Genomic DNA, 27,654 nt, shown 5'->3' with positions numbered 1-27,654 from the left:
AGGCACAAAGATTAACTCCTCCAGAGCCACAATTTACAAGAGGCATAAGTCCTCTACAATAGAGCAGATAGAAAAGTAAGACCATGGATAGCCCCTGTATCACTTCTCAAAGTTAAGAGCTGTTAGACTAAATTCTTGGTATTCCAAATGCATACAGTTCAAGACCTTTGAGCACCCAGAACTATGATCACAGGAATATTTTAAAGGTTCTCATTTCCTTTCCTCTCATCCTGCCACCCTCACACGGACTGTTAAGAATTGCCTAGACCTTCCCTCAAGTGTTTCCCTTCCAGTAGTTGTTTTGCACCTGAGACATTTGCACCCTATGCGAGCAAGCATAAACAGCGGAAAGTCCACGAATCATATTTTCTTATGTCTTTATTGAGTGTAAGGTAGATTCAATCACATCATCTATTTGAACCACCACTGGATTTGACTTATTTTTAATTTATCCGAAACTTGTTTTCTAACAGCCATCACGCTCCTCCACCTCTTCATTTCTGTCATCAGCACCTTCTTTGCAGGCCCACCCAAGTTTCTAAAACTAATTCCAGAATTCCCGAGGAGGGAGAGGCTCTCCTGCCCACAGCCGGAAGTTGATGAGAGCGTATGGGCGGGCTTATCTGCTGCGCTCCGGTCTCTGGTCTCTGCTCTGCCCGCCGAGGTGCGTGCCGGGGCAGGCTGTGCCTTACTAGCTGTGTGCACAGATCGAATGGAAGTCAGAGGATCAAACTAGGGAAACCAAGCCATGCTCCAGATTCTTCCTCTTTCATAACTTCCAGAAAGCGTAGGTCACTCGTGCGCATTCCCAGCTGATGCTGAACAAAGTGATGCTCCACCTTCCAGTTACGACAGATATATTTGCAGGTTGTTATTGGCAAGAGGTGCAAGGGAGTCCCACAAGGTCGGGAGTTCAAGGACCGCACACGCCATGCTGAGTCCATTGGGAGGCTTGGGAGGAGGAAGATTTGGGGCCCAATAATCAGTCCTGCTGCGTATCACCTGGGTAACCCAGGTAAATTAGCTGCTTTGAATTTATGGAAGCTTGCAGGGGTGTCCAACCCACAACCGGCGGGCTGCAGCGGCTCAGGACGGCTACAAATGTGGCCCAACACAAAATCATAAACTTACTTAAAACATTATGAAATGTTTTTGTGATTACGTGTCACAATGTGTTTACTGTGTGGCCCAAGACAACTCTTCTTCCAGTGTGGTGCAGATGCCAAAAGGGTGGACACCCCTGTAAGCCCACAACGACCCTGTGAGCTCATTGTGGGAACTACCTGACACTGTTCAGCAAGCCCTAAATATGTAGTGGCTATTAGTAGTAGTGTTACTCAATAAAGAAAATATGAAAAAGTAAAAAGACAACAGTTTAAATCACCATATTTCCTTACCTGAAAGCAATCATTAGAATTATTTTAGAAGCATTATTTCTAACATTTTTCTTCAGCCAGCTCATCTTAGCTTTCAGCGAGTTTTTATTGAAGGAAAAGACTCACACGTATGAGAGATGCCTGTAGAATTGACTCCATTTCCCCCAATAAGAGAATAAAGACTTATTAGTTACAAAGGCATGTGAGTTTCAGCTTTTACCGAGTTTTGTTTTTGTTCTGTCATTTATTTATGACTTATGATTTATACTGTAGTCATGTCCACAGGCACATTGGCATATTCTATCAACTACCAATTGAACAATGGTGTATTTCCAGATGCATTTGTATGAAGGTGAAAGCAAACATAAAACACAGTTTGGAGAAAACTGAGAAGAGGGTTGGAGGGCAGGAGAGGCGTTTGAGGACTAACGTGATTATTATTAATCTGCCAATCCATGTGTAAATCCGGGGTCCGAGCCCTTGTAATAGTCAGTTTCAAAGCAATGACCTTGCTGATCACCTGCCTGGAGTTTTACCCAGAGAGAAGGTGTGTTTGTATGAGATCTATGCGTGAGTTCTCCGGAGGCACTTGATCTCCAAGCAGAGGCACTTGATCTCCAAGCAGAAATTACAAGGCTGACACAGCAAGCTTACTGGTCCACCTCTAATTCTCTCAGCAACTCATCACCAACCATAACACACTCGATTATCAGATTTACTAGAGAACATAGAAAGAATAAAATGGATGATACCAAAAACATGCGTCAGCATATATTTTACTAATGCACTCTGTTGCCACCCTTCAAGGCCAGACAGGTTCACGGTATCCGTGCGGGCGGAAGAATATTCACGGAGCCGCTGGGATGTCTGGCATGCCTTTATTCATGGGTGGGTGAGCCACACATGCTGCAAGCTGCCTGTCTATCTGCATGTCTCATGTCGTGGCCCCTGCTCCCCAGCGTGGCATCCATCGTGGCACACGTCCCCTTGCGTGCTTCTCTTCATCACTGACCCCAGCAGGGAGTCCTTACCTGCTTAAGTACTAGAGGGGAACGAAGCCAGCAAGATGACAGGAATTATATAACATAACATAGTTCTGCGCATGTGAGCCCACTTCACATTATGGGAACAGTTTATCGGACCCAGTCTCAAGGCTATGAGAACACTGGTTATCAGGCACCTCCAAGGCTATGGGAACGCTGGTTTCCTTAGTTACCCAGACCCCTGGGCGAGCAAGCCAGACTGCCTCCACTTACCCTACATGCACCCATACCGTTTTCAACTTCTTCCAGTTAATGCTTCCTGCCAGTTCTAATATTCTATATATGTAGAGCAATAGCTGATATTTATTCATTGGTCTACATTCATTCTCATTTCCAAGTATCCGATGGTTGCAGATTTACCTTTAGGCAAGTATGAGCGCTAGCCCACATTTTAAATGGCAATAGAGGTCAAGTTTATCATGCATAAGAATCTCCTGAAGAGATGGTTAAAAACGCAGATTGCTGAGCGCCACTCCTGAGTCTGATTTAGCAGACCTAGTTCGTGCCCAAGAACTTTTATTTCTAATTCTATTTCTAACAAGATCTCAGGTGTTGCCAGGGCTGCTGGTCTGCCTCCTGTGGGCCGCACTTAAAGTAGCTCTGTGCTAACGTTGGGAGGAGTTGTGGCTGAAGCCTGGCTATGTGTCAAAGCATGCAGCAGCTCATCCAGGCAGCTGGTGAACTGCACGCAGGAAATAGAGGGTAGCTGCATCCTTCAATTACAAGTGTGTGGTATTCGCCAGTGGTTAGTTTTGCCACAGACATTTTGAACTATTTCCACGTCATTTCAAAGTTATAATAATAGCGTATTTATCTTTTCAGGGACATGTTGACACAAAATTTCCAGAAGGGGCAAATACAAGACAGTAGCATGGTTTTAAAAAGCTCATAAACCAACCCATCAGCACTTCCCTTTCACTTGTATTTCATTGATTGCAAGCATCTGGGGTGTAGTACAATGAGCACTTCAACTTCTTTCGTGTTTTCAGGTCCTAAATTGCAAAGTGAGGACGGTAACTAATCTAATCCCAAAGACTGGATGTGAAAATTAAGTGAGTAATGCATATGAAAGCAACAACACTGATCAGGGAAAAGGTCCTTGACTCCCCCATTCTCTCAGGCACCTCACTCTTTTCCTTCAGAGTACTCATCATAGACTATAACTATATAGGTAGGGTGTGTGCGTGTGAGATATATATAAATATATAATTAACATCTCTCCCCCCCCACTGTTGTAAACTCCATGAGCATCACTGTTGAATCCACAATGATTAATCTAGTTCATGGTGCAAAGCAAGCAATCAAAAAATACTTACTGAATGAAAGACAATATTTGGTCTATGGTAGAAACTCAATAAATGTCAATTTAAAAATGGATAAACACAAATATTAGGTGCAATTAAAATGAGAAATTTGAAGAGGTGAGGCATTCTTAATAATTAAGGATCTGAATCCAATACCAGAACTGGCTGCCAGGCTAACAGCGCACTTGCAGGGGACCGCTGAAGTTTCCAGCTGCAGGCTGCGCAGCAGAGCTGACACCTGAGTGTTCAAGAGCTGGGTCCCTGGCCACTTCAGGGAAGAAAAAGTGGAGCTACCAATCACGTGGGTCCTTTTTTGTTGTTGTTCAAGAAGCTGGTATTGTCTCTGATTTCTGCAAATGTATTGTTTTCCTTTCTGGCTTCTCCTTCTTAATGGAAAATTTAAATCAGCAATAAGCAAAGAATCTTAGACTTTGCAAGCACAATGTAGATTTTCAGCTCAACAGCTCCCATGGGTCTGCCAGATTTGTCAAATTCATAATGATGGTCTGGGGGAAAAATTGCTCAGTTAAATTGCCAAGAACACTGACACACACACAGCACATAAATTTTTACCTTTCAACGATCAAAATTAATTTTTGGTCTGAGGACATTATTAGTATGACATTTTTATTGTACATGTCAAAAATAGCAGATGCACAACCGGACAAAGATACTATATCAGCAAGCTCTTAGCCGAGGTGGGCTACAACCTGTGTTTTCTGAGAAGGAGAAACAAACACCTCAGTTCCTGAGACAGAAGTTGCCCAAGGAGACAACATACACAAATTAATTGCAGACAATAAAAATAAATCTTAAAGCAATTGTTCTATGTACATAAATGCCAAGCAGGCCATATTAGACAGCTTTCCTAAGCTTTGAAACCAGAACTTGTGCTGTTTGTCAAATGCAGTGTTTGTTTGGAAAGCTTTTGATGTGAACTCAAATCTTCTGTAGTTCTGCATTATTCTCTTTCTTTCTCCACTAATTTTTATAATTCAGTCGCCATTAAAGAAAGGACTCCTAGTATGTACATGCTGATGAGATAATATTTGGGGTATTCGTGTGGTTTTCAGTTCAGTCTGGCGCAGGGCTGTGTGCTTCCATCTCTCACAGCTGGCACACCTTCTTAGTCCCTGTGCGCCTTAGCCCCTCAACCCCCTTTGTACGAGGCAGGTAATACTGAAGCTAACTCACAAAATAATGGCCAGCATTATCTCCTTAATGTTCATCTACTTGGGCTACTTTAGAATTTGTTTCTATTCCCCAAACAGGCCTTGTTCTCTAGTGTAAAGTATGGCAACAGGAATAATACATTGCAAAAGAGCTTAGTAATATGAAGACCCACACAAAGAAGTTTATTAATGTTATTTTTCACAGCTTCTCAGATAAGAAAGAAAGTAGTTGCTGGCCGCTGGTAGGAACAGCCCCAGTGGTCACTCGTGAGCAAAGCCTCTGCAGTTTTACTGAGCCCACGCCTCCCTAGGTCTTTGAGTGGACAGCGCTGAGTACTTTGCATCGACCTGCCGTGGTACCTGCCAATTATCTTCCCCAGGTACCTGCTAAGCAGGGCTGTACTCTACAACAGCTGCAATTTCTGCTCTTTAAAAATAGAAACCACTTTAACCTGTGTAGGCTTAACACAAGTGGGGGCAGAGAACTACCTCAACCTTTGTTCACTCAACATTTTCTCCTGTTTTCTTAAGAACGCTCCATTTTTCTTCAAATAATGAATTGCTTTTCTGAAAATTAGAAATGAATTGGTCAAATAGGATATTTACTGGTTAACCAACTACACGCAAAAATGAATGACTACTACTTTTCTACTTCCTTTATGCATATTACTACAATTGACAGGAACAATCAGCCTTGTGGGTAATTTTCAAAATCGTTTAGTCCACAGACTATAAACCACCACATAAAAGGAAATACAATTTGGGGTGTATATATATATATATATGAGATCACTTAGTTTGGAAAATGTGAAATAAAAAGCTAAAGAAAATCTATTTCTGTTTTACTTTGTAAAGTCACAAAAGATTTAAAAATTGTACTGGTTAAGAGACAAGCATCCTACTTATTGATGATGGTTATATAAATTGGTAAATCTCTGCAGGATAGCATCTATCAAATTTCAAAATACCCATCTCTTTTTACTCAGCAATTTCACTTCTAATAAGGGACCACAAATAGACTGGAGTCAAATATTATGAGAAGGCCAGATTTTAAGGTCAAAATCTAAGCAAAAGTCACAAATTTACCCTGAAATCACTACAGTTCACCTCAAAGTACAACATACCTGATAGAACTATAATGTAACTTACATGTAAGAAATGTATAAATGTGTAAAGACACATTTGCAAAATATAACTTTACAGTACTTCTAGCAACAAAGAATGATGAGACCACCACTCAGTACCTGAAATAAAAAGGCAAAGCTAAATGTATTGATTTTTATAGTGAAGGGAAATCATGCTCAGGCACATTGCCTGTGTGTAGATCAGACTGCTGAAGTTCCGTGGGTCAGTTTTTTTAAAGCATGAACCAAGGGGTTGCAGCTGTTCAGAGGTGTAAGCAGATTGACACCAGCTGCAGAGGCCTAGTAACTTGGGTGAGACTGTTGGTTGGTTGGAATTCAGCATCTTCATATGGAGTGAATCCCATGTCTGATTGGTTGTTTTTTAGAAGGGTAGGGTTGACATTAATTGATTGTCTGGTTAAATAACCTATTTAAGTTGTTGATTCATTGGATTAGAAGGCATTCTGGAGGTTCCTTGATACCATGGCTATAGAACAACCCATCATTTCAGAAATTTGTGAGATTTTTTCATTCTCACAAGCTGAACTCATTCAAATATCTTTTGCTGTAACTCCATTTCATAATCACAGAAGTGCAGGAGATGTGTAGACAAGGAAATTCACTGCCTAAAGAGACTGCAAAGAACTTAAAAAATAAGGCATTGAAATAATTCAGTACCTTCACCCTATGGAACAGTATAAAATTTTTTATTTTTTTAAGAAAGGAAACCAGATGTGCTGATATAGAATAATTTCCATGAAGTGATGGTGAGTCAAAAAACCAAGGTACAGAACAAGTTCTTATCTATAATAGAACTTTCTGGAAGGGTAAAAAAAATGAATGGATACAAAGTAATTACCTCAAGAGAGAGGAACTGGGAGCCTTTTGGTGGGGAGAGCGGAGAAGAACCTTCCATCGGAAAGCCAGCATTTCAAAACCAGAGATCTTGGGCTCCAGGTCCCACTCTTCTTCCATGTTGCCCTGCCAACCTCCTTTATGATCTTTTTCAGGTTGAGGTTCCAGACAGCTTTGTACGAGAGTAACTCCAACATACTCCATGGAGTGGCCTTTGAAAACTTACCACATGACACCACTAGCTAAAATCCCACTCGTCTTTTCCATCCCCATCTGCTTTGTTGGATGTTTTCTCAGTGTTTGGCAGACTTGGGGTGAACACCCTTCTTAGAGACTCTCTGGAGGCAGGCTGTCCTAGAGAGCCCTGTATCATCGTTTTCCCAGCCCACCCCCTGCGCCATACCTCCCAAGGGGGTCTCACCTACCCTTACGGAAAGCTCCTGGTGTTTACATTCTTCATGAACCAGAAGGCTGTTTTCTCCACATTTCGGATTTAGTCAGTGCAGAGCTGACAGATTCATGTTACGTCCTTCAACCGCCTCCTAAATCAGTGCCTCCAGGGCCCCTGAAGTACTTTCAGCAATCCCCTCTCAGATCTTTCCAGCCTCCTGCATGCTGTTGAGAGGCTCAGAACTAGACCCAGCCAGCGGTGTGGTCTCTAGAGAGCTCCATTGCGATTACTGCTACAAGGAGAAGAGAACTTGGTAATGCAAAATAAAGTGGATGGAGCAGGAACGAAGTCCTGTCAGAGCGACTGAATTTTCCAGGGTTGCTTGGTCAGTACTTGGTGACGGGCGGCAGCAGCAGGAGAGGAGACGCAAACTGTCAGCAGAACACAGTGATGACCTGACCTGAGGCCCATCCACGGTCAGATGGCTGAAGGAGTTCTGAGAACAAAACATCCGTACCCCTGAGCGTCCTCTTGGTGTAGCAGGGTGGATTAAGTAGGTAGATTTATTCATTCTTACTTAACTTTCAACAATGACACTGGCACTCCACGGGCATTGTAAAAAGAAGAAACCGCATATGATTAAAATGAAGCAAATACAAGCTATAACCTGTGCGTCCAGGGACAGCTAATATCTTGATCCAGGTCCTCCAGATATTGTGCTCCAGATACTGAAAATGGGTAAACCAGATGTCCAGCATGCACTGAAATCCATACAATGGAGAATGCTTTGCAATAATTAAGAACAAAGTTATGAAGTAAATGTAATATTTATTGTCTGTTATTGAATTTCAGTGCACATAGACAGATGTTTCACATTGTTTTTAATCTGCACTGGAATTCAATAACAGACAATAAATATTACATTTACTTCATAACTTTGTTCTTAATTATTGCAAAGCATTCTCCATTGTATGGATTTCAATGCATGCTGGACATCTGGTTTACCCATTTTCACTCTTCACCACGTCATACTGCTGTAAGTAATAAGGTTTCAGCTATCTTGTTACAAACTTCTTCTGGGGCAGGGTGCCCCGTGATGGAAGAAGTTTGTTGGTGGTGGTGGCGGCGGTGATGGTAAGACTCAGTCTCCCAGGAAGATGAAGTAATTTTAAGTTGCTGTACTCCCAACAACATTGCCAATAAAGAAGTAAATAAATAATTATGGAATTACAAAAGGAAACAGACAAATCCACAATGAGAGTCCATGATTAAAACTCACCTCTCTGACTTAACTATAGAACAGGCAGACCAAACATACCAGCACGAATACTGAAAATATGAACAGCATAATGACAAACTCGAGCAAAGGGGTATACACAAAAATCCACACACAGTACTGGATAACACATGTTCTTTCACGGTACACGCACTATTCAAGGACACGGACTACAGACTAAGTCATAAAGTAAACCTATACAAGTCTCAAAAGATTGAGATAATTCAGAACTTATTCTCTGATAGCAATGTAATTAATGGACAAATCAATCACAAGATAACTAGAAAGTCCTCAAAGACAGGAAAGTGAGACTCGGACCTCAAAGTTGTCCATGGGTTAAATAGGAAATGAAAATGAGATGATGTTTAGAAAGTAGCGACTACCAACAGACATCAAAATGTCCCTGAACATCTTTATGCCAATAGATTGAGAGACTTAGAGAAAATAAAACATTTTCTAAAAATATATATAATTTACCAAGATTAACTGCGTTAAAACCTGTATGATAACATAACCATGAACTAGTCATTTAAAATCTTCCTAAAAAGGCAACTCTAAGTCCAAGTTGTTTCACTGATGAAGTCCACCAAATATTCAAGGAATGAGTAAAAACACAAAACGAGATAGAGGAGATGGCAGAACAGCATTATTAAAAGAAAGCATACCAGAGAAATACCCAGTGGAAAAGACATTAACTCCACACGTAAGTCTTTGTTACTAAACATAATAATAAGCTCTCCAAAAGAATTGGTTATTAGCTTATTAGTAGTCAAAAAGGAAAGACAGAAATCCCTCTCACATTACAGCAATGACTAACCCAGCCCTTCCTCCTGCACCGCCCAGGGGAATGTGGGCGGGGGAGGCAGCCACTCCCACAAGCATGCTCTTGGCCTTGTCTCTGAGCTCACCTGATCCCCGGCTAAACACAAGCATTACCTCATTTAATCCTCACCCTTCCCCTATGTGGAGGGTCCTATTCCTACCTTGATGTTATAGCTAATGAAACAGAACTTTAGAAAAGTGATTTTCATGGCCACATAACCAGCAAGTAGCCTGGCTAAGTGACTGAAAAACGCATACCTTTTGCCTCTCCTCCATAACTGTATAAGTGGTACCATCGAGCCTCCCAGTGCTATCAGTAAGGAATATTTGTTTTCCCACCACAACAAAACCCTTCCTTGGCAAAGGTGAACCAGCACCACCTATTTCAAAGAAGCACATGGTGCTGAAGATTGACCTTTGGATAGCTATTTACAGAATGCCCACATTATGTTTGTGCCATGTGTAAATCAGGCAGTCACCCTTAAGAGGTGTTTAGGTAACAGCAGTTACCCTTAACAGGTGTTTAAAATAGCACTTGACAAATATGTATTATCACCATAGAACAAAGATTAATAATAGAACTCACCCGCTGAGTTTTGGGAAGTGAGTTAATAGGTAAGTTCTTCATGTTGCCCATCAAGAAACGAGCAGCCAGAAGGCATCACCACAAAACACCTTTCAACCTCCCATCGTGGCCAACCAAGCTGTTTCTTCTGTTAGTGTTGGGTACTGCCCTGCCTGGTTTCAGAAGCTGTAACCCCCATGGCTAAGGCTGAGTGAGAGACCTTGTATAAGCCACTAAGGAGACAAAGCTTATCCTCCTGGTAGGGGCTGCACCTCTGCCCACTTCCACTTTACCCCGGTTGGCCCCAGGTGGATGACTGGTAAGATTCCTTAAGGGAGGGGTCACCTAAGACAGGCACAGTTGTGAAGGGGCCCTCAGGGAAGGACTTGGGGGGATACAGAAAAAAGGGGTGATGGACCCTTGCCCCTCGGTTTTGACATAGCCTGAGTCCTCATTCTGTCTGCGAGAAGTTTCCTAATCTCTTGGCTGCCTTACTTCCCCTGCCTGACTTAAGCCTGAAATAATGCCAGAGGTGGGTGCAGCCCTGTGCTGGAAAGGGTGGATTCCTCGGGTGATCAGGCCTAAGAAAGAATGCATAAAGTCCAATGAAACCTGCTTTGCTGAGTACCCTCAATTTAAACGATAAGGGTCCAAGCATAGAATGAGTTTGTTCCCCAAAGTTTTACAGTCCTTTAGCTAACTGACCATGACTCCAAATAAGCCCTGAGTGTTCTTTGTGGGTTACCTATTATTTGATCCTTACTGCCTGACAATGATTGATGAGCTTTACCTGTATTCCTCTGCAAATTAAACCCAATAAAAGCCCATTAAGGAACAAGTCCTGGCCCTTCTCTTTGGAGAGATCGGCCACCTTTCCTCCCCAAGCAGATCACATCTAGGTAGACTTATTCTCATCCATGGTGGATGGGGGTCTCTGTGGGAAGAGCTCCCCCACATTTTAGATGCTCTGTCCAACCAGCCCCAACTGCATTCCATTCTGATGAGCATCCATTAACACTGAACAACCAAATTTCAAGATTTCTGTTCCTCTTAGAGAAGAAATATCCTGATTCTGAAGGAGTGTTGGAGGTTGATTAATTCAATTGCTAAGCACACCCCTCACCCAGTCAGAGCTCTTGGCTTCATCATCATGAGGTGAGTTGCTATATCCATTCTGGAATCAATTTTCCATCTACACACATCAGTCTCACTCGTTGAATAGCTGTATCAGGTTCAGTACTTTCATCTCTCAGAGATTTTGTTACGTGAATCAGGCCAGTGTGCAAGTCTAAGGAATCATGAGTCATGCATTACTTTCATTTCCTGGTTTTATCTTTGTTTGGTAGTGCATGTTGTGGGTTTTTAAAATAGATCTTGGCCTTCTTGAAACTTTGCTTTCAAACTCATTGGTTGAAAGAGAAAATTATAAAGTCAAATTTGAAGAGCAGACTTCATACGCCCATGCTCCTGATGGGCAGAGAGAGAAGCCCCGCAGCAGGTCCCCAGGATGGCAGAGCTGTGGTGGCCACTTTCCTGTTGGCACCTGCTGCTGCTTCTCTAGTCCTGAGTGAGCAGGCCAGGGGACCAGTGTTCCCAGCACATCTCGACCACAGACACAATAGATGAATGCATTCATGCTTCCAAATAAATCGGGCATACAAACATAAAAACATGAAACTTTGAAATGTGCTGTATTTTAGAGAGGGGTGCCACTTACAGGAGGTCATTACTCTGACCCAGTAATTTTAGTCTTTGGTACAAATTTCATAACCCAAAAACTCAATTCTGTTACAAAAGTATTTTTTAAATCTCTATTTGCAGCTCCCATTCGGCTGGTGAGCAGAAAATTGAATCGCTGTTACCTGGGTGAAATAGCATTGGATTGGGAGGAGGAATCTTTATTTTTACTTTATATACTTCTATATGATTTTACTTCATTATTTTAAGAAAAATGGTCCAATCTTTCTAACTCCTAATGAATCCTCTTTGGACCAGCTCCAGATAAACTCTGTTATTTATGGAAAAGCAGCTGGTTGATGATGATTTTCAGGATATTCTAGGTTCTCTCAGCAGAACGTGGCAATACTATGTTTTCACCTTGTAAAATCGGATGCTGATTCAATCATCTACAGACTATGGTGAAGCAATCAGGCCTCTAATAAGGTAGAGAAAAGCTCTAGTGCCAGAAAGTAGAATTCAATGTAAGTTTCCACAGTGAGGGGAGGAGAGGAGGGGCAGATGGTGAGGTGGACCTCTCCAGCAGCTCAAAATCAAGGCACAGCAAGGACGGGCCTGCCAGAGAGTGAAGTGGACAAGCCCTGGGAGTGTCCCCTCTCTGGCTCCTTCATTTGTGTGGCACTGTGTAGTAAAAACATTCTATGCACGAGCATGATTTGCTGTTTCACTGGTCCTGAGCTGTGCGGCATTCTGGATTCTGCAAATCATTCAGGATGGCCATGTGGCATCCTCAGTTTAATTGCCTGCAGTTAGGCTTCTTGCAATGATAGCACACCGATAAAGCAAATAAACCATCCTGTCTCTGCAAAACAGTGTGATTTCCTGCCCCTGGGATCTGCTGTTTCTCAAGGTTTCCCCTCAGACATACTGCGCGGTCTTGGTTTGCTGCCACCTGATACACTGAGGTCTCTGCATTCTAAAGATCACAGGATGACTCGAATGCAGAGCCTGCTGGTGTCAATCATCTGAATAACCATTTGGGCAAAGCAAACGAACAAACAAAAAACACCCTAGGCACTCTGGACCACTGAGAACTATTTCTGCAGAATACGGACAGCTGCTACAGCTTGTGAATTTGGGAAACTTTCTAGAAGTTCCTATTATAGATTATATCTTTTACTCTTATCAGGCACCCAGAGATTTTTTTAAAGGACTATTCTTAGTATTTGTTAACTCAAATCAGTTTCACCAAATACACCCCTTTGTAATAAGACGTAAGAAATCAGGTAGGCAGCATTCATTTGGGATGACTGAAGTAGAAACATTCCACGGATCTTTCTGGTTCAGGACACCATTCAGTCACATGCCCAAAGTGAAGTTGGAACGCAGTATTTGGGGCACCTCTCAGTAGAAATGTGCAATTTAAATGCTTACCACTTTTAGAAAACTGTTGGGAAGATTTGGGATTTTAAACCATTAAGCTCTGATAGAAAGGTGAGTCTGGACCCAGACTAGTTTTAACTTTATCAGCATTATAGTAAGTGATCTCAGAGCAAATACATAGATAACTACTACAAAAATCAAGAAATAGAATGTTGCTAGCACCCAAAAACCTCCCTTTCCAACTCCCAATGTTTTCTCCTTTTCAAAGGTAAACAATATACTACAGTAGGCTTCTTCCTGTTTTTAAACTTAGTAAGTGGAATAATGTAACATGTATTCCTTCATGGTTGGCTTCTTTTTTCCATGTAATGTTTGTGAGATTTATCATGCATGTTACTTGTACTTGGTCTAATTCACTGTGTGTATTTGTTATATGAATAACTCATAGTTTCTTGATCCATTCCACATTTGAAGGAAATTACTTGTTTTCAGTTTGGTGGGATTATGAGTTGTTTTTTTTTTTTAGGTCAGAAGGTTCTTATATTCCCACCCATAATTTAAATAACAATTCCCCAATTTAATACACATAATGAAGTATTCTGAGAATAGGTAGGTATATTGGGTTGGTCAAAAAGTCTGTTTAGTTTTTTCTGCAAAAGACACATTTTTCATTTTCACCAATAACTTTATTGATTTGGATATTTTGAATATGTTGCTGTTTCCTACTATTGGCTTCTGGTGGGTAGAGGTTGGGATGCTGCTAAACATCTTCCAATGCCTAAGACAGCCCCACAGCAAAGAATCATTTGGCCAAAATGTCAACAGTACCAAGAAACTTCACAAACCACTTTTGATACATTTGATCAGTCACAGCACCTTCTCCATACACTGCTCAAATCTTTTTTTGTGTTCCAGTTGCATTTTTACCTTTCTTTAAATAATAACACATAATATGCTGAAAATGTTGTATATCTTCTTCCATCTTCAATATTAAAATGGCTGCACTGATTTCGATAAGTTTTTTAAATGCACACTGCTATGACAGCTATGACAGCTGTCACAATACAATCTAACAAAATTGTTTAGAATGAAGTTAAAGACAGCTAAGCACTACTAGAGCCATCCTGCGGAAAAAAAACACTAAACAAACTTTTTGGCCAATATTAATGGGCAACAATTAAAATGACAAAGATGTAATGATACGTTAACATGAGTGCTTAGTGTTGTATTTGTAATTCACATTCTAAGTTTAACTTCAGGATGATTACTTTTCAGAATATTTTTTCAGTTAATTGGCTTCTAGTGGTTTGGTTAGAGCTACTGAAGGAATTACAAGTTGGTTCAAGATTTCACAGCAGAGTTCAGCAATATAACTCTCTCAAAAATATGCAGTGTATTGGCCCCTAAATTTGGCTTCTAGAAATGCACAGATACAGTGTTCAAGAGGAGTCATTAAGAATTATTAGTAAAGGCATAAATAACCAACCTCATATAGTAAAATTTTTAGGTATAATTAACTATAAGGAAACTGGTTCCTTAACTCATATAACAAATATTTGTTCAATAAGTTATATACCAAGTACGTTGGGTATTCCATGGTGATTAAGCTCTGGAGTTCTCCCAAACTCACCTCCACCCACAGTCACTCTGAATCTACAGGTACATAAGGAAAAATTCCCTCTGCAATAAACCCTACAGGCTGGCTGAGCAACTCCAACACATCAGGCAAATAAGAAAAAAAAAAAAAAACACATCTAAGCACGAAGGAAAGGTTGGGATGCAGTCTCACCATAAACTTCAACCCAGGCACAGCAACCCATGATCAAGAGGGAGCTTAAAACCTGGAGCTTCTCCCTGAGGAGCAAGGGTCTTACCCCACATCCACCACCCAATTTTTAAGACCTTCCCCTGACAGACGAGCTTCCGAAACACTGAAAAGTTTGAAAACCAACAGGGCTCTTGTTCTCGAGAACCACAAGTCTATAGCAAAACTGAAATGGCCTTAAAGGGCTTACACACTGGGACTCACCAGCCCCCTGGCTGGTAGAGAGGAAGCATATTGCACCCAGACTTCACTCATTTGCTTATATTGAAGCATTGGCCTTGAGAGGCAGGCATTTAACATGTGCACTTACGTTTACTTTAATTACAGATATGTATGTGTTCATTCGCACCTTCCCATGTACCCAGTCATGCCCGGGATATTTCCAGTCTCAGAGCTAGCAATAAACTGGTGCAAAACAGGTCTCATCAGCACGGGAAGCTATTAGGTCTAGGGGCCCTCAGCCCGAATACTCTGCTGGTCGCCCAGCCATGTCAGGGTGAGCAGACCTCTCCTCCTGGCCCAGACATTGTTCCAAAGAACAGCAGCCCAGAGTCAGACCAGAGAGCTCTCCTGCTCCCTTCCCTTGATTTTAAAGGACATTAACCTCAGCAATGTGGCAGCCACACTACTTATTACGGTGACACACAATCTGTGCCTTAACCCAAAGACAAGTTTCTTCATGCACTACTTTTAGTTTCTTCATGCACTACTTTAGACTTTTAGACACAACAAAGAAAAAATAGTTGGTGAATTGAAATGAACCAATTAATGAAAAGCAGCTACATTTCCCAGGCTGAGTTCAAGTCTTAAAAATGTATGAGTTCCAAGGGAGAAGAAACTAATATTAAGAATCCATGGTAGTTAGAATATTGTAACCAATAACTAAACACACTAATCATAAACTATTTAAAATACCTCATACTTCCAGGAGAAAACAAATATAAAGATCAGGTTAGAAACCAGGAACTCTTTTTTTGAATATAAAAATTTCCAAATATCTCACAAATGGCAAAGGCCACAACATAAACATGCCCAGACTGGTCACTGATTTTCTTTCTAGCAGAGTATTGTCTTTAACATTGGCTAAAATTCTGTCCATGTTCCTTTTTAGGATATTTTCTGTCTTGAATTTCTATCTTTAAATAAACCCAAATGAACTGGCTATTCCATGTTCTAGGAGGAGGGCTTACATACTGTGTAGTTTGTCAAAACTCAGAAATGGACACTAAACACGGAGAACTTTCCTCTATGGAACTATATAATTGAAAGACAGAAAAAATTGGGGCAGAGAATCTTCTTAAGTGCATTAAAACGCAAGCAGCTTGGGTGCCAAATATCAATGTGAAGTGACATTAAACAAACACATTATGAACATCCAAAAATCTGGGTTTACAATAGAAATGACAGCTTCTGAAATTAAACAGCACTCAAAATCACTAATTTTCTTTGAGGGTAAGATTTGTACCCTGCTGAGCTTATAATTTTGTTTTCTCTTTCTGTGCTGTTCATGTGTAAATATTGCCAATTTCATTTGACACACAAAAAGGAAAACAACTTAATTTTGTTTCTAAGCCAGTGAATGACACAGAGACTGCACCCCTACGTGAGGCAGTGCACTATTTGCTTCCTGGCAATGATTTGAGGGGGGAAAAAATCAAGCCATTTCAAGTATATTTGTAACAAGGAAACAAATTTATTGATTTTAAAAGACAAGACACCATTTTGTTTTGAAAAACACAAGAAAGCTAGCCTGAGTTCAAGTCTGAAATATTCAGAAAAATCCTACTAATATCTTTAGTATGTTCCAGTCATTTGTTTAAACAACACACTAAAAGTTAATATATATTTTTATAATTATAAAAGTTCCCCAGTTATTGTACAGTACACAATACAAATCGCCCACAAACTATTATTCAGCTCCTGCCAATTTTGAGAGGACATGATATACTAAAAGATTTAGCATTTCTCACAAAAATCACATCAGGAAATACGTATTTACAAAATCAAATACATTATACAAAAAAACCATCACATGTTATTCGGTAAAGATGTTTTTAAATAATTAAAAAGTTTCTTCAACTGTAGTCCAAAAACTGGAAAAGAACATTACATTATCTCACACACACACTCTCTACAAAAGTTGCTTACCTCATTTACATAATATATTCAGTCGACTGTGAAATAAATGTTCAAACATCTCCTAGTGTTACTATGTTTCTGTGCTTGTGGGACTGAATAATGACATCTGCCACTTACTAAGTGAAATTTAAATGATGGCACTTAAAAAAAATACAGTATTTAAAAAAAACACAACAAAAGAAGTTTTATCTAGAAGGTACGAAAGCCCTGAGTGATAGTAGAATTACTGATTGGTAAGCACTACAATTAACCTAATTAAAAGTTTACCACTCCAGGCACAAATTTCCAAGTTTTCTCAAGGCACTCACTTAAAGTTTCTGTAACCAACACATTGGCCACCACCATAGGTCCCAATTGATGATGGAGATGAGTAGAGAAAAAAATTTGCTTTGGTACAAAAGATACTTTTTAAACGAATAAAATTCAATACCTCCTTTATTGGGTTATTTAAAATTGTGGTTAGCAGGTTTAAACAAGGCAATCATTTGTTCAAAACCATTAATTCGTGGAAGGAACAATTTACTTGGTCAGCAACAGTCAATGCGACTTTTTATTTTCTTTTTCCTCCCCAGAATCAAAATTCCTCTAACAATGATTTGTTGTCATCATTATTGAGCTACATACACAATTCTTACCAAAGATTTCATTACTCAGGGCTTCCAATCCCAACATCGTAATTTATTTAAAGAACAAAGGAAAGAGGGAAAGAAAGAATCAAATACCAGAACCAATAAAAGAAGAGATGAAACACATTTTTTAAAATAACATATTACCAATTACTTCAAACAAAAGGAAAAAATCCTAGGCAGTCACTTTGTAAGTGGCTTTTACTATTTAAGTAAAATTGGTAAACTAAACTCAGGTCTACTGGCACGTAAAATCACTAGCAGCAATGATCAGAGCATGCAAACTGAGAAGCATTTACAGTAAATCATCATGAAGAATTCAAAAGAAGAGTTAAATCAAAACCCTTTGAGTATTGCATGTTAACACACGAGTGATTTGCATGGTTTGACCTCCTCAGCTGCCTAAAAGCCATGTTTATGGCAGACTTGCACTAGGCTACGGATGTCCTTTCGCCAGACATCGGAGTAGGTCGTACTTTCGGGTGCACCCGGCCAGGGCAGCGCGAGCACGCCTGCAGACGGCGCTGCTCCCGTGCTCTGTCTCGCAGGGACACAGGAGTCCAGTACACGCAGAGCGCCCCTTGCACAGAGTCGGCAACTGTGTGAGCAGACTGGCATTTACAGACACCAGAAGCAGTAGTTAGAGCATCTCCTGACAGGTGAGCTTAAGATCAAGTGCTTTGCTCTCCATTCTATCTATATATAATTTTTTGACAAAGTATTAACTTTTGGAGCATAAATAAAATTATGCCCTGTATGAAATTCCCAAACAATATGCTATGAGAGATCTAATTCCAGGTAGATTACCTGCCCCCAAAGAGTTCAGCTTTTCTTTAGCCACTTGAACTCATTTCTTCCTAAGGCTTACTTAACAACTGTACTTTCTAAAGCTAAATAAATGAGATCTTTTGTTTCGTTTTGTTTTGGAAAAAAAGTAACCCTTCCTTTCTCATACCTTGTAAAGGCAATCTAGGTACTTTCGATGTGCAGAGACCGGCTGTGACATGGGTCCACAGGCCCATGTACTGTCCTCCTTTTCTAGAGTCGTGCTGTGATGCTAGAAAAGTCGATTTTGTTTCTGTAAACAGTACACTTACTTAGATGGCAGTGAATATTTGGGAATAAATATATCAAGCCCTCTTGAAGAAAATTAAGAGTTGTATATAAAATGCAAGTGTTCAGCATGAAAACACTTTCTCTTCCTATCCCCCCTTTAAAAAAACAGCATAATTAGACATTTGGATATAGAGTATATTTTACCAGTCTAAGTCTAAATAAAGGATCCGAAAGGCTTTTGTCCCCCGCTGTCTATCTTACAATGCTCAAAGGGTTAATACAAGGCATTACATCAAAGGGGTTTTCTAACACTAGAACTAAGCACTGAATTAATGCTTCTATTCCAGTTTTTTTAAAAAATCATCAAACTTGCAGAAATACTAGGATTCCATTAATTGATTTTTCTAACCATATACATGGAGGTTGGATCTGATCTAGTGACAAGCCCAGTTTTCAATAGCACTGCATGACCACCTCTCCCCCGGGGTTCCTGTGTGATTCACACCAATCCAGAGGGCTGGTTTGATTTTCTGCCAGCTGCAGGCTGCCGTTGCCTCACCAAGAACAAGGGGGAGGGGAGGCTACAGTGAAGGTCAATTTGCTGTATATAACCACTGCCTCAAATACACAAAGGTGACTTGCCAAAGTGTTTTTACTTTCTACTTGTGTCCACACAGGGAGGACCAACATCACAGTGACACACATTTTTTTTTCTTTTACACTAATGTTTCAAGCACAGCATTATTTTAGACATCTCAAATATATCATCTGAAGAATTTTTAAAATTTGAAAATGCATCACATTTAGCACTTCTAGAGAGTGCAGCCATGTAAAAAGGTTCATGATTACAGTAATGAAACTGTATTCATTCCTGAATGACTTCGACAGCATTCTACAAGAACGTGTTCATGTTCACTTGTCTACTACAAATCCAAGGCAGTCAATGTTGCACACTATTAATTTTAGTTATGCAGTGTTAAAACCGTTTTCTAAATTTTACTTTTGTTTTTAAAGTACACCATCTAAAGAGAGGTGCATGAACCGTGCTATACAGTACAAGAAAAAGCACAAAAAGGAAAGCAGATTTCTGAAAAGGCAGTAAGACTTACACAGTCAGTCCAAACATAGTTTGGAAGAAAATCCTGAAAAAGTGACCAGCTACTCAATATCCAAAAAAAATTGTTTAAATTGGATCCTGTGTTCCAAGGCAATGGTTCTCCCATTTCACCCTCTTGTTCACTAGCTTTATGAATGCAAATCTTTTGGGTATGATTCTCAAAGCATATGTGAAGATCAAACTACTCATGATACTCAATCCTATTACATGAAAAAACCTTTTCTGTAACTTAAAAACAGCCAACACACTTTCCTTACATTTTTCCTCACTGAAAGTGCATCACTTGGTCTATTTAGATATGTTTCGTGACTAGTGTTCGATGACAATGCCAAGAAACATTAAGAAGTTCTTAACATGTGTCCTTGTCACTTGTCAATAAACCTGCTGAGAGTATTAGTGTCTAATGTTACTCAGAAAAGTCACAGTTTCAATGAGTGAAAAAATGGAACTAAAATGTCTGATAATGCAGTTAATTGCAGTTGCTCCAATCTGCTCTAATGTATAAATTATGTTTGTATTTTCTAATGTATTTCACAATTCAAGTTCAAAATTGTTAAGATCTTTGTGATTGTATATGTGTGTGTGTCATTGTGAACACGAAATAAAAGTAGCACAGATCACAGAAATTATTTGTCTACTGTTAGAACTGTCTACACTAATAACAAAGATTAATGTTTCAGAATATTTTTAGTGAGTCAAGTTGAAATATAATAATATTTATTAATTCCCAATCTGTCCAAATTTAGACCAAACCATGAACAATTGAAAGAAATGTTGAATCCTGGAGGATCCCCAATCCCTAACTTTAATTAATCTAATATTCCCATTATTATTAGATTCCTCTAACAAAACAAATATATCCAACATTAAATTAAAGGAAACAATGATCATAAATACATTTAAAACTGTTCAATAAACAAGATGATATTGTAAATACATTTGGTCCAATACAGATAGTTCTTGGGGTGGTGGACAGGGTAAGGTGAAAAAATTCAGAAAGGAGAGTCAGATGAAGAGTGTTTCTTTCATTTTTTGATTTAAATTTACCTGTAAACGTTTCCTAATGCACAATAAAGTAGGTACACAGTCTTTGCAGCTTAAGGTGTCTTGCTTGCCTTTTTTGTGCATGTGATGGTACAAATCAATACCTTTTTGGGAGAAAAAAGGGGATGATCATTTAAAAAATATTTAGATAAAGGTGATGAGCTAGTAAAGGCTTTCAAATATATGAGTTGTATAATACAAAATTTGAATCAATTAAAAAAATTACATCTAAAACATTTAAAGTTTACCTAAGAAGCGTGTTGATCTTGGTTATCTGAGTAGGTCTAAGGCGATCGAGCAACAGCAGCTGAAACACCCTGCACATCACCCGATAAGCCATTTGGTATTTTTAACTTTACAGATTGGCTCACCCTCTTCTTTCCACCCCACCCTCCACCCCAATAAAACAGGAAAGATAAACGTCTTGAGTTTAATATAGGCCCCATTAAATAATCTGTAAATCATTTTGTGCTTTCCCTTTTTTTGGCTTTATGTATTTATTCTTCTTGATTAGTTTTTTAGAACTATTTAAATGAATGGATGTGCCTGCTTTTTTTGTTGTTGTTGTTGTTAATAATTTGAGTGCTTAAAAGAACCTTGGCTCCTCACGTAAATTAAAACAGGGAGCGGTGTATCCACTCCAGGATTGCACCTTCTGACTCTGCGGCCGACTCCTGCCCACGGGCACCCGTGTGCGCATGGGAACAGACACCACGACACACAGACAGACATTTAGACTGAAAAGATGCACTTCGATAAGTACCTACTTATTTTAACTGTCTTAAATCATAACTAGAAAATGATCTAACATATATATAATTTTATGTAACAAGTTGGTAATTAAAACTAGCCTGCTATTCCACATTCTTAAGCAATCTGATTATATAATCAAGTAATATTCGGCTCTAAGAACAAAACATAGGTTCACGGTCACTCAAAGAGGGAAATTGATTTTTTTGTCTGTTTTGCTTTAATTGCCCTCCATTTCCTTTGAAGAACATGTAACCTGTCCTTACTTTGAAAATCTGAAAATGACAGGCACAACTTGTCAAGTGGATTGATTGAAGAGGAAGTGACATGACCAAAATAAGCCTTACTAAACCTTAGCTTCAGTTCTGTTTTAAGGCACCATGTTATAGCCGAGGTACGATGATCCCTGATGTACATTCTTCGATGGCACTGGTCCATCCGGCCACCTACCCAAGTCCTACAGAATTGGGGATAAGCAACAGTACGGTGTGCCAGTTACACTGCCTTCAGGTTCTGTTTAAAATTTAAATCCACATACTTTAGAAACCAGGAAATATTTTTGAAGGAAATAACAATATGCAGGTTGCTACATTCCTTGCATTCTATAAATTTTCTTTTATAATAGCAGCATATTGAACTACTATTAGGAAAAAGACCTGGAATAAAAGAAAGTCATCCAAATGGAATGGTTTCCTGTACGTCCAGCTCAGCATAAGTAGCATGTACACTTAAAAAAAAAAGTCAAGTCATTTTTTTCAGCTTCAGTATCTAACTATAACAGCCCCACTCAACAGCAGAGTGCATCTGTGCAGTGGTCCCAAATACAGAATCAGTAGTCATTAAACAGAGGAATTGGTATGCAAATCGCAGTTAAAATTCAGTGTTTAACGGAAGCTTGCATTAACATGATTTAATAATTATGTACACAAATTATGTACATATTAGCATAATGTCTTGCATTTCTGTCATTTACTCCGAACTGATAAATGCACAGCTCAATTTTTCTTCAGAGAAAAAATAGATGACCTTCCCAACCCTCTAGCACTATAATAAAAATGCTCTGTATTCTTTCTCCATACTCCAAAATGTTATCAAAATAGTGTCTTGTAGTTCTGTCCAATGAAAAGCACCTTTCAAAAGCAAATTTGATGCATCTGCTGCCAAATGGGCATGCCTCCAGTGTAAATCAAAGAAATTCATTTCTTTTGATATTTCACAGAAGTGCATCTAATTAAAAACTTACACATGAAATACACCAAGACTAACAATCAACAATAAAATATTTTAAACTACAAAAATGTAAATTATTTTTAATTATAAGAAAACAAAAATATTAAGTGTTGTAAAAATCCTTCTTGACACCTGAAACTAAGAAAAAAAAAACACTCTTACTATTAAGAGGCAAATCATTTGTTTACATTAAAAAAAAGAAAAAAAGACCTGGCAAAATACATACACCCATTCCATTTCACAACTCCAGAAAGGTAATGTTCAGCACAGATAGAATTCCACAACAGTTGACCTTCAGGCTTATTAAATTTTCAACTTAAGCCCAATATCAACAGGGTTAAAGTTAGCTGGAAAAACACACTTTAATATTCCTTAGACTGCAGTGTAGGTGTTTCCTGTAGCGCTGCACTGTCGGATAGTCTGAGTACTTGTGACGATGTGCTCGCTGTGCATCGGATTCAGGAGGCTCGGTTGCACGCTGCTCTCAAGAACAGGCTGCAGACAGCCCACTGGAAATGCTTGGTTCAGCTCGGTTTTCTCTCTTTTGGCTTGAGGTTCTGAAGAGTCATCCAGTTCTTCATCCATTTCACTTTCCACTTCACTGCCTTCATCTGCACAAACAAATAACGCCAAGACTAATACCAAAAGGCAAATTGGAAAATGGCAATCAACACATGCTTTAGATACACTTTAACAGGTGAGACCTATAATGATATGATATCATGTATAAGCGTGGGTTACTATAAAGACTTTTTGGTGCACACGAATGTGTTAGATCACAATGTTAAGTAGGCCTTTAATTTTTATTATAAAAATGATAAAGACAGAAGCAGTAGTATCAAATTAAAAATGCACAATGAATTTCCATTCCTGGCAACACTGATACTCACTGTTAATAGCTGGTATTCATTTCTGGAAATTAAATGTATTAAATATAGTAACTGTTACCTCTAAATTTTAATACATTTTATATTAACTAAAACATAATTATAAAGGAATACCATTTAATTTTTCCAGCCGCATAGTTACTATTCAAAAGTAGAGAGAGAAATGCTCTCATAGCTTTACTATTGTGTAAGATTCTCTTCAGAAGAGTGTAGAGAATACCTCTTCATGAGCGATCATTTTTAAACAGCGAGGAATATATTTTTGCCTTAAAAATCTTTCTACTTCACTTTCAACATGTTTTAGTGTTTACCAAAAAAAAAAAAGACAAATGTATAATCACATCAAATACCTCATCTACAATTAAAATGCTCTAATGTCTATACTTATCGTTATGTTCTGACTTGCAGTGACTTGTAGAAGCACCGTCGAATCTCCATGACATTCTCTCCTATGGTACATCATGTCCGAGTAGCTCTTCAGTCAGACAAAGTTGGACTCTTTCTAAGGTGGAGTCTAGTTTTACCGCCTGGGCTACACCTACCGCAGAAGTCCCTGCTAGTGCAGCTCTTACTAGTAAGGAGCCCCTTGACTGTTCTTATTATCAACTGGGGCAAAGATGGTTCCAGAAAACACTGGTTAGGAGTAACAGGGACTTCCACATAACATACAGTTGTGCCATACACAGTTGCCAGGAGCAAAATCTCCTGAGAAATGGTATATGTAATTAAAAGGTAGAGTTTAGATATAATGACTGGAAATGATGTCTATAGATCATCATTAAGTGATAAATACAGAAGAACTCTCAGATGAGGCAAAAGGCGTCTTGTCCACATATTTTATATGGAAAATGGACTTGATAATATTAGATTTGTTAGAACGAGCACACTGGAAGGGCTGGTGGGCTGCAGGGAGGATGCATTGGCAGACACTTGCTTCATCAAGAAGGTGTAATTGAAACATGCGTGTGATACTTTCTTTTGTTAATGCATTTGTGTATACACATAAACAAAAAAAGGAAGAATCCTCACACAAAATTCTTAATGCTGGCAGTCTCTTAAAAGTTGTGACTATGAAGCTTTACTTTCTACAGTTCCCAATTCTCTGGATTACTTGAAATTTTTATACAGAGCTATTATTACTTTTATTATTGGGAAAAACATTAATATTCCCATTTTGTAGAAAGAGTCCACAAAAAGTCTTGAAGTTTTCCCATTCCAGCCGTAGGCTCTGATCACACCCTTTGGCTGTGTAGCTCTAGAAGCATCAGGTCCAGGTGTGGATGGGATCAGCAGGGCCACACAGAGAATGTGAGGTAAATCCCGTTGCTTCTCAGCTCTTTGTCTACCTACTTTCCTGTGCCCGAGAAACAGTGTCAAAATAATAATAGTAAGCAAAACAAAACAAAACAAAAAGCACTGAAAGGAAAAAAAATAATTTCAAGATGGCAGGCCAGTGAAGAGAATGTGAGGAAAGCCCCTTCCTCTGCCTGCTGCAGGCGGACGGGTGGCAATGGGGGATGCGCTGCACAAACGCCAGTACTCCAGGCCATGTCTGCGTGGTCCACATGGGGGTGACACGGCGCCACTGGGCAGGCTGCAGAGCAGTCCACAAAAGAGAGCCCTTTGTCCAGTTCCTGAGGGCCAACAATTCCATAGACATTTTATGCACCTATAAAGACTTGAAAACATTTCTGGGAAACCTGATGTGATTATGAACACTTGGTGTACAAAAATTAAAATTTGGTGCTGCTGGAGTGTACTGAAAGCTTTGTTTTGGTTCAGCACTTTACAAAGAAGACTGGCTGCCATTCAGTTTTTGGCCACATAGCAACACTCCTACTGCACCTCTGGGCACCCAGGGAAACCCCCAAGTTTGGGTCACGAGGCTCTGGAGTCAATGCGCCATCAGGGTTGCCTGACATTGGACATGGGTTCCAACTGCCACCATTCTTGCTCTGAAATTACAAATAACCATCATCTCATAACTGATGTACTTTTCTGAGGCTTATCTGGTTACTCATATAGAGTATGTACTTGCAGCAACAGTGTATCTGGGCTATCATTTTCCGCTTTTCCTGCTTTGCTACTATGTAGGTCACTCTAACAGGAATGAATGCATCCACAATTGGTGGAGACCGATAGGAGCTCAACACGGGAGTGCTGTGGGTTCATAGGTGATGTTCCCTGGCTCATTAATGTTCGCTACCACCAAGGAGGCACAGAAGCTGGGCCCAGTCCCTAGAACAGGACGCTCCAGAAAACAGCACTGCACAAGTGCAGATTCCCCAAGTCCTTCCTCTCGCCTCAGGTGCCCACTGGCTCTGGCTGTATCCCCTGCATCCAGGAGGGGCTGACAGTGTGGTTCTCACTAGTCTTTGTGCATATGGTCCCTGACTATAGAACTCAATTGCTTAAAACCTTTTTTGTTTGTTTTTGAAGGCCTACATTTTCTACAGTGTTTGTTTACCAGAAATTTTACATTTTTATAAAAACTAGGCTGGTATTTTTTATAGCAATTTTTGTTTTGCTTGTATTTGCTCTACTCTAACCTTATTTTCCCCTAAACCCTATTCCTTTTATTCTGTGGTTTTGTAGAGCAAAAGGTTCTTCAGGAACATATATCCTATTGTCAGTCACCCTGGAGTGGCGATGCTGGTAGTAAAATTTAAGAAAAAATAGGGATGAATGCAATTGCATAAACAAAGTATTAAAAATTTATGAACATATGTTATCCTTTTCATCTATACCGCTACTGATCTTGCTTTTACAGTAAACATCATTGCTCTTTTTGAGTGATTTTTCCACTGAAAAGTGTGAAGTGGTGACAGGGAGGCTGAGGAATCTTTTTTCTTGCCAGGTAGGCCTTGAATAAAAATATTTTGACCAATTTTATCACTTTTCTCTAGGGCTCTGGAGATAGAAATAATGTGTCACTTATAATGAATTTCAGGCAAAAAGTCAAAATGAGCTTGCAACAGCATTTTCATTTAATTCTTGCATTTAAGGCACCTCATATAAAGAAAACATAGAAATGGAGAAATAGTGAAGGATTCCAAAGACATAGGCATCTTCATCTAGGACTGTATGCCATTTCCACAGAATATGAGGGCCACAGACATACACCACATTTTCTTCTATAAGAATTTCCTGGTCAAAGAAAGTCCTTGACAATGCACATTATTTTCAATTCTTACCTTTATCCAGATTTCCAGGAGACACAGCATTTAAGTCACCAAACTGCAAAACAAGAGTCATTTGTGCCAAAGTTACTGCCAGGCAGAATAAAAGAATATTCTCAGTCTGTGGTAAAAAAAGACACCACACTATGACTTTTTAAAACTATAAACTAGTGACCATTTTGCTCTCTAACTACACAGGTCATGTAATTTTTCAATCAAACTTGCCAAATTTGAACACTTTAAATTGTGTCACAATTTAGCTGTCTTAGCCACTTTGCCAAAGGATAACAATTTTCTCTGCCTTCCACATTCATTTTACTTTTATTATTTCAACTTAGCAGTGCAGAAATAAGGGCCTGGCAGCAGGGATGAACAAAGATGTGGTGGATAAATGTGAAAGCACCAACAAAGCAGGATGCATCAGCTCAACTCCCGTGCCCAGCCCACGAGTCCACCTGCAGTCTACACTAGAAACACGTGGTCCAGCTGTTTGGCTGAATTCTGTTTTTTAAGCTTTTATCAGTTGCAATGAAAAACATAATAGAAGCTCCAAAGTTGAGAGTATTTACTTTTATAAAAAGACTTTTCTATGTGTAATTTGATGTTCTTATTTAATAGGACAATGAAGTTCCACTTTAAAAAAAGAAAGGCATCTGTTCATTACTAATGCAAAAAAAAGCTTAAAATAATATGAAACAATTAATAACCTTCAGCCTAGACTTTATCTTCTACCTTGGTTCAAGAAGTTGATGATAATTTTAAAATGAGAAAGTACATTTTGAGTCTCAAGGTGAACAAAGATGAGTACACTAA

At 39.4% G+C, this 27,654-nt stretch overlaps 1 protein-coding gene across 1 annotated transcript in view; it reads right to left on the bottom strand.

Annotated features, from left to right (window-relative positions):
* Nucleotides 1-16,527: 16,527 nt before the first annotated feature.
* The window catches only part of RFX3 (regulatory factor X3), a 232,094-nt gene continuing 220,967 nt past the window's right edge, over nt 16,528-27,654 (bottom strand). The window contains exons 19-21 of the mRNA XM_045840638.1: nt 26,857-26,899; nt 23,137-23,386; nt 16,528-20,899 (exon numbers count right to left, since the gene is read on the bottom strand). Of these exons, the coding sequence (XP_045696594.1) occupies nt 23,148-23,386; nt 26,857-26,899 (282 nt within the window). The 3' untranslated portion in view covers nt 16,528-20,899; nt 23,137-23,147. The remainder of the gene's footprint in view (nt 20,900-23,136; nt 23,387-26,856; nt 26,900-27,654) is intronic.

The sequence above is a fragment of the Phyllostomus hastatus genome, unplaced genomic scaffold, assembly GCF_019186645.2.
Source record: "Phyllostomus hastatus isolate PE091 unplaced genomic scaffold, TTU_PhHast_1.1 phas_contig_34, whole genome shotgun sequence".
Lineage (NCBI taxonomy): Eukaryota > Metazoa > Chordata > Mammalia > Chiroptera > Phyllostomidae > Phyllostomus > Phyllostomus hastatus.
This window is presented reverse-complemented; position numbering and strand designations above follow the sequence as displayed.